This window comes from Lathyrus oleraceus, chromosome 5, assembly GCF_024323335.1.
Source record: "Lathyrus oleraceus cultivar Zhongwan6 chromosome 5, CAAS_Psat_ZW6_1.0, whole genome shotgun sequence".
NCBI classification, from domain to species: domain Eukaryota; kingdom Viridiplantae; phylum Streptophyta; class Magnoliopsida; order Fabales; family Fabaceae; genus Lathyrus; species Lathyrus oleraceus.
In genome coordinates, this window is record NC_066583.1 from 305585407 (window position 1) to 305593015 (window position 7609).

The window sequence follows — 7609 nt, forward strand, 5'->3', positions numbered from 1 at the left end:
AAACTGCTAATATACAATTCAATTCTTATTTATAAATCAACGATTTTAAAAAATGTAAATACAAAATAAAAGTTAGATAAATAATAAGAAAAAAAAAACAAATACTAGAAAGAAGTATGTGTTGGGAGAGTAATAATAGTTTTAAATATTTAATTTAAACACAAATTCCAAAATTGGTTGAGTATAAATATTTATTTAATTATCTTAGTTATTTATTATTTTTAAAAATGATGAATGATTAAATTGAGTAATAAAACTAATTATTTATATAATTAATGAGGTTGCATTGATTTTCTATTTTAAAAAATAGATTTTTAAAAATCCAAAACGTTTATTTAATATCATAAATATTATTATTTTTAAATTTGAAGGTCCTAAACTGAAATTCCATATTTTTAAAAGAATAAAAATAGATCTATAAAAAGAAAATATGATTATCCTTTTATTTTAAAGTTATAAAAAATGTAACAAAATAAATTTTCAAAAAAAAAAAAACACTTTTAAAATTCTAAAAGTAATTTTTGTTTTAAAAAAAAAATTCTTAAAAAACTCATAACAAAATCAGCTTGAATTTCGTTTAGGAATAATTAGAACCAACGTTCCACTCTATATTAAACAAGGGTAAGCTTTGACTAAAAGGAGTTATTAAAATATGTAATAAATGGGAGCCACGTTTCAAATTAGAGGAAAAGACTTTGTTGCCCCTGGAACCTCGTATTGACTGGGGCCTTGTTAGCGTGTATCTCAAGTGGACCCACATAAGGATATCTGAGGTAAACATTGTACTATGTATATAAATACGGATCTCACTTTAATTGTAAAATTGTGTCGTGTTTTTTCTTTCGTTTTCTGTCTCTTTTCCAATCTTTGTGGGTGATAGAGAAAACGTAGAGATGCAAATGCAACCTGATTGATCCTCTTTATACAGTAGCAATGTAAGATCTTATTTCATTTCTGGTTTATTTTTCATTTCAATGTTGAATTATTGATCCATCCTATTTTATGCTCTAACTTTGATTTTAGTTTTACAATATTGCTTTTATATGTTTTCTGATCTCAGATATATACATATTTCATGTCTTTTATTCTCAGATTTTCTTAATCGTTAACATCGACAACTACTGTGTTTCATTGTATCAGTTTTTTTCATTATTTTTTATTTTTATTTTTAAATTTACTTTATTTTCGAGTTTACTGTGATTTGAAGCAGCTATGACCACATTATGATTTGTCTAAATTTTTATTTAAATAATTTATTTTTTCAAATAAATATTTAAAGCAGCTAATCCAATTGATGACAATATAAATATATATATATATATATATATATATATATATATATATATATATATATATATATATATATATATATATATATATATATATATATATATATATATATATATATATATATATATGAGATTAATACATTCTCTCCCACGTAATTGGATTGACGTTTATTTTTTTTGAAATTTTTTTATTATTAAAAAGTGAGTTATTTTCAGAAATAAATAAAAAATAAATTATTTTAGATACTTATTTTGAAAAATAGGTTAGAGTTTCCTCATTTACCATGGATCAAGTTTTTAATATAGTTGGATTTTAAATTAAAAAAAAACGCTGTTTTTTTTCTATATATAATAATACATTTATTAAATTATCAAGTAATATAAATATAATTTAATTGCTTGCCAGCTATATTTTACCAATACAAGCCTAATTTTCTTTTTCTGATTTGTTTCAGGATAAACATCATCATCACTCACCTGCTTCTAGTTTATTTTGTTGAAACCAATTGCAAGGGCATAATAGAGAATTAAAAAAGTAGCCTATTTTGTTTTTGATTTTTGATGTGAAAAATTAAGGAATGGATACATTGAACGAGTATTTATCAAGCCAAGCGGAATACATAGCTTCGTCTCTATATAGCTATGCATTAAGGGCGAAACGGAATCGTCGTACAAATAATGGAAATTATCGTTGTTCTTATCGTTATCATGGTCTTCAAACCCTAGTTCATTCCGAAGATGCGAAGCTACCGGAAAGAATTCTACATTGTTACAATTACAACATGGATAAAACAAGAATTGCACTATCACAAGGTGTTAAGACATCTTTGTTGTGGGAGAGATTGTCGAAGTCGTTATGGTCATCGTCGCCGGGTTCGCCCAGGTTGCGTTCGACTGTAATGGGCGATGTGATTGGGACGGAGAGTGGAGATTGTATGAGCTGTGATTTACTTGAGCTTCTAGGTCAAGATCAAAGTCATAAAAAGGGGTTTGTGTTTAAAGAGAGGGAGAAAGTGAAGAAGGAGTTTCCTCCTGCAATAACATTGTTGAGAGAATCGGGAGGCGTGATGCCGTGGTGTATTAGAAAGGAATGTAATGAGGATGGGAGGTTGATTTTTAAGACGGAGCGAGTTAAGTGCTATTATGAAAACATGGAGGCTCAGAGAGAAAATGGTAGACTTACGATGAGGCTCATCCATCATCAGGATAATGACGATGATGATGGATGGCCTATTGAAGACAATGATGAAGATGAAGAAAAGAATGGTTATGATGAGTTTGAAAAAGAATTGGCGAAGGAATTTGATAGTAGTGAGACGCGGAAGAATGAGAGCGGGCGATGTTGGGCCGATTTTCGGCCGTGTGTTTCTTATGGTGGTGGAGGGTTTGCTAGGGATTCAGGATCCTTCTACTTGGGTCAGACAGGTTCTGCACCCATTGCTTATGTTATGTGATTTGATTCTTTGCCAACTTAATAAATAAGCTCTTCAACTTTCTGTGTGATGCACTAAAAAGCACACAGAAAGGATGGAGCCATCTATCTAGCAGGTAGAGTGGCTAGTTGGTGAAAAATATGATATACTATTTTCGTTTGTCCTTCAACATTTTGTCTCCGGCGTTTTAAGAGTTACAGCATTTGCTTGTTGTAATTTTCATGGTTGTTTGTTGTTCTTTTGAAGAAATTAAATAAACATAAGTAAATTATTATTGAAAATTAGTTTGAAGAATTAGACGACATCTTTTGAGTGGTATTTTTTAATTTTTTAATTAAAGGAGTTTGTGAATATTTATGTTTATTACATATATTTTATATGAATTTAATGGTTATATACATAAAGATATAAAATAATCTTAGGCTATCTAATACATATTTATTATTCAATCATATCACACAAATAATTTTAAAATTACAGTTTGATTTAATAGAATATATGATAATGATGAATTGAAAATATAAAATTAATTCACATCGTTAATGTATATCTTATTTTTTATTTTATATATATATATATATATATATATATATATATATATATATATATATATATATATTATATATATATATATATATATATATATATATATATATATATATATATATATATATATATATATATATATATATATATATATATTAGTGGTGAAACAGTTCAATTTGGATCAGTTTTTATTTAAAGAATGCTTAAATCAGTCAAAGCTATGTTAGTTTGGTTTACTTCAGTTTTTACTATTTTTTAAAATGTTACCGATTCAAACTAATTGAATTGGTTCAATTTTAATTGATTTGTTTGAAATACGTTTTTTTCTTCATATAATACTATGGTAACAATTTTATTTCATGTTATTGTTTTTTAAAAGGTCGAATTAAATTAATTCACAGAAGGGAGTCATAATGATGATAGTTCACCCTCAGATACATTTTTCTTGTAAGGTGTTGATGACATATTTATTAAGTGTTATTAACATATTATATTTTTAAAAAAAAATTCTAAAAAACAAAATAATATATTTTTTGTTTAAAAATAAAATGAGAAAAAGATTTTAAAAAACAGAATAATATTTTGTTTGTTTTAATATAGAGTTTTATGAGTTAATAACATATTTTTTATTAAAAATAGAATAAATATTTTTTGTTTTAAAAAGAGTTAAAAAACAGAATATATTATTTGTTTTGTTTTAACATATATTTTTATTCATTATCTATTTAGTTAATAATATGTTTATATATTGTTTTAATATATATTTTTATTAAAATAGATTTATGTATTTAGTAATATGTGCATATAATTAATTAAAATAAAATTTATAATTTTCATAAAAAGTGTTAACTAAAACTGATTTAAAAAACATCTTTAAATATATAGTTAAAACAAAATTTAGTAAATATATGAATATAGTAAATAATAAAATTAATTTAGTAAGTAAACATCTTCGTAAAACCAATTAAATAAATTTTTTTTTTAGTATAATACGACTATTTCGTATAAAATATTATTTCAAGTTAATATAAGTATGTGTTTAAAACATTATTAGTACGTAGGTAGTTATTAATTTATTTAAGATTTGTAATTGATATTAAATTTATGTTAACTAATCATGGATAATCCCTATTATTTTTTGTTATTCTTTAGTTAATTTTTAATATAGGTTATTTGATATAATTGATAAAAAAATTAAATTGGTCGGTTGATTAAAAACTCTTGTAATTAAAATGACAACAACATTGCAAATGTGCACTATGTAGTATTATCGGTTCTATCGTAGTAGGATGTACACTAGAATGTATCTAGGAAAATGTAGATTTAAATTACATTTTAAAGAAGGAGTAGAAACGACTTATCATATTTGCATTTGCTCAAGAATATTGTTGAAGCGAAAGAGGATTAAGATGCATGTGTCTTAAATGTGGATGTCGACGTATAATTAGTGATCCAAATGAAGTAAAATGTCATTTGAAGAGAAGGAGTTTTATGCAAAAAAATTATTAGGTTTGGACATCAAATGGAGAAGAACTGTCGAATAATGTATCAGAGAGACTACTAATACACATGCTTCAAGCAGTCGATCACATATGGAATATTAGGAATACTTTAATTTAATCAATGACATAGTTGGTGATGCTTTTGGGGATGAATGTGACTTATCATGAACTTCAAGATTTTGACGGGGAAGAGCTGGTGAATGAGAAAGCGCGAAAATTTTATCAGTTGTTGAAAGAAAGAAATACACAAATGTTTAAGAGTTTGTCAGACTCTAAATCATTAATGCGTCAGAGATTATTGATCATCAAGTCAAATTGAGATGTTCCTGATTAGTGTCTGAAATTATTGCAAAAAAGATGTTGACGCGACTCCTACGAAAGAAAACTTGCCTACAAGTTTTTATGATGCAAAAAGGTTGGTGTCGAAGTTGGATCTGTAAGTAAGAAAGATTAATTGTTGTATTAGAGGTTTCATGTTGTTTCATGAAAATGAGTTTGGTACAAATAATGGAGCGTTGGAGGAATGTAAGGTTTGTAACAATCCAAGATATCTAGTTTGCAGTAAAGCCATTAATCATAAACAAAAACATATCTCAGTGAAGTTCATGTTTTATCTTCCAATAATACCAAGGTTAAAAATAATGTTTGCTTCAATGCATCGTGCTAGTCAAATTACATGGCATCATACAAACGAAATTAGTTCAGGCACAATGCGACACCCATCTTATGGTGAGACATGGAAGCACTTTGATCAGATACATCCTGAATTTGCTGTAGAACCCAGAAATGTCAGACTCAGATCGTGCTTTGGTGGTTTTACTCCATATGTCCAAGCATCACCAATTGCATATTCTTATTGTCCAATTATTTTTACCCTTACAACCTCCTCCTTGATATGTGCATGACAAACTTACATGTTTATGACTTGCATCATTTCAGGACCGTCGAGTCCAAGAGCAAAAATGAATATATATTTACGACCTCTAATTGATGATTGAAGAGGTTACGGATTGAAGAATGAGTTTATGATATATCCCGTAAATAAAATTACTATTCGAGCTGCTTTGATGTGGACTATTAATGACTTTCCTGCATATGGCATGTTGTCTATGCATGATAAAATTGGATGTCCCATTGTATAGATTACACAAAAGTACATTGAAAAAATGAGTGGAAAGTTTGTGGTTTAATTTTCATCGTAGATTCCTACCAGAAAACCATGTCTTTAAAAGAAACAAGAATGCTTTAAAAAAAGGTGAGTAAGTAACGAATCTTCATCCCCCTCATTTGTCACTGAGTGAAGTATGGAATAGAGTTTGTGAACTGCCCAAATTCATAGGTTATGGAAAAGCATGCACAATCCAAGGATACAGGGACAAAAATAATTGGACAAAAGGAAGTATTTTTGGGACCTCCTATATTGAAAAGATAACTTGTTGCGACATAATCTTGTTGTTATGCATATTGAGAAGAATTTTTTTTGACAATTATTTTAACACAATGATGGATGTCCAAGGAAAAATAAAATATAATGAGAAGGCTATAATGGACATGGAAGTTTTATGAAATTGAAAAGACTTGGAGTTGAAGCCCCAACCAAATAGAAAATGATTAAAACCCAAGGCTAATTACAATCTAAATCCACCAAGAAGCTAATGCGGTTTGTCGATGGTTAAATGAATTGAGAATTTAAATTTTGTTTCTCAGGGGACATAGGTCGAACACGATGCTCTGACAACATGTTTGACAAGATACACCAGAACCACTATAATAACAATTACTAGACGATGGAGCAGAAAAGAAAAAAACAACAAAATCAAGTGTTTATCGAGTTCGGTGAAACTACACATGCGTTTGGGGAGATGAGTCCATAATCAAAGAAAGTAAAAACACATATTAATAGTTTAGTACAATTATTCGTACAAGCAACAACAAACCCTATGTTGTCTAACACATTTTTCTAACACTACCCGATGAATTTCTATTTAGAGTCTCTCCCTAAATATGAGAACCTACTCACTTTCTTCTCTGCCAAAAAACCAGTGATAAAGGCAAACAACCATTAAGCCCTAGTGATTCACTTCAATCTTAACAATATGAAAGAATATTGAATATTACAATGCAACTAGACAAACCTTCTATGCTAAGTTACTGAAACATAGAAGTGTACGTAATAATATTGAATTTACAACTTAACCAGACAAACCTTTTATGCCAAGTTATTGAAACATATAGGTGTACATAAAAAATAACAAGGAATCTTGCAAACCTTAGCACTCTAAGATCTTCAATGTGAATGTTTTCTTTCCAATGTAGGTTTGAGCTTCTTATATAGAAAAATAACTATAGGCTTTTCTTCATGGATTTGAAATTTATGTTCGTCCATAATTAATGCAGAATCTGTTGGATATTTGATTTGTTCCTTGAATATATCTAAAAAGATATAATTTTTTAAATTTAAATCTTCATTTAAATTCGAATTAATCTTCATCTAGCTGTCAAACAAATCACCTAATAATTTTGTTAAATTAATAACAATAAAATCTTTAATAAATCTTCTGCAGAACATAGTCCAAAACGCAACAGTCTGGCGCATATGGAGCAAGGCCTGGATGTCGTACCAACATGATGGAACATTGCGCCTAACATGTGTCCCTTATGCAGTTCCATAAAGCTTTAGAAAGCTAGACCAATCTTGAATACTTGGGCACTTCTCCAAGTTATTGTTTTTCTAAATGCAGCCAATCAAAATGATCAATCCACTAAGAAAAACAACCTTACCCTTTGGCAAATTGTGGCAAAACAACTCTTCAAGATACAAAGCACGTATTCCATGAGA

At 28.1% G+C, this 7609-nt stretch overlaps 1 protein-coding gene across 1 annotated transcript; it reads left to right on the forward strand.

The window, feature by feature from the left end:
• The first annotated feature begins 801 nt into the window (after window positions 1–801).
• On the forward strand, window positions 802–2891 carry LOC127088229 (uncharacterized). The gene is made up of 2 exons (XM_051029141.1): window positions 802–935; window positions 1745–2891. Exon 2 carries the CDS (start codon window positions 1868–1870, stop codon window positions 2741–2743), a length of 876 nt encoding a protein of 291 aa, XP_050885098.1. The 5' UTR covers window positions 802–935; window positions 1745–1867; the 3' UTR covers window positions 2744–2891.
• Window positions 2892–7609: the final 4718 nt, after the last annotated feature.

Bases quoted from the DNA above. Each gene is read 5' to 3' on its own strand.
- LOC127088229 (XM_051029141.1), top strand. From the start codon at position 1,868: ATGGATACATTGAACGAGTATTTATCAAGCCAAGCGGAATACATAGCT.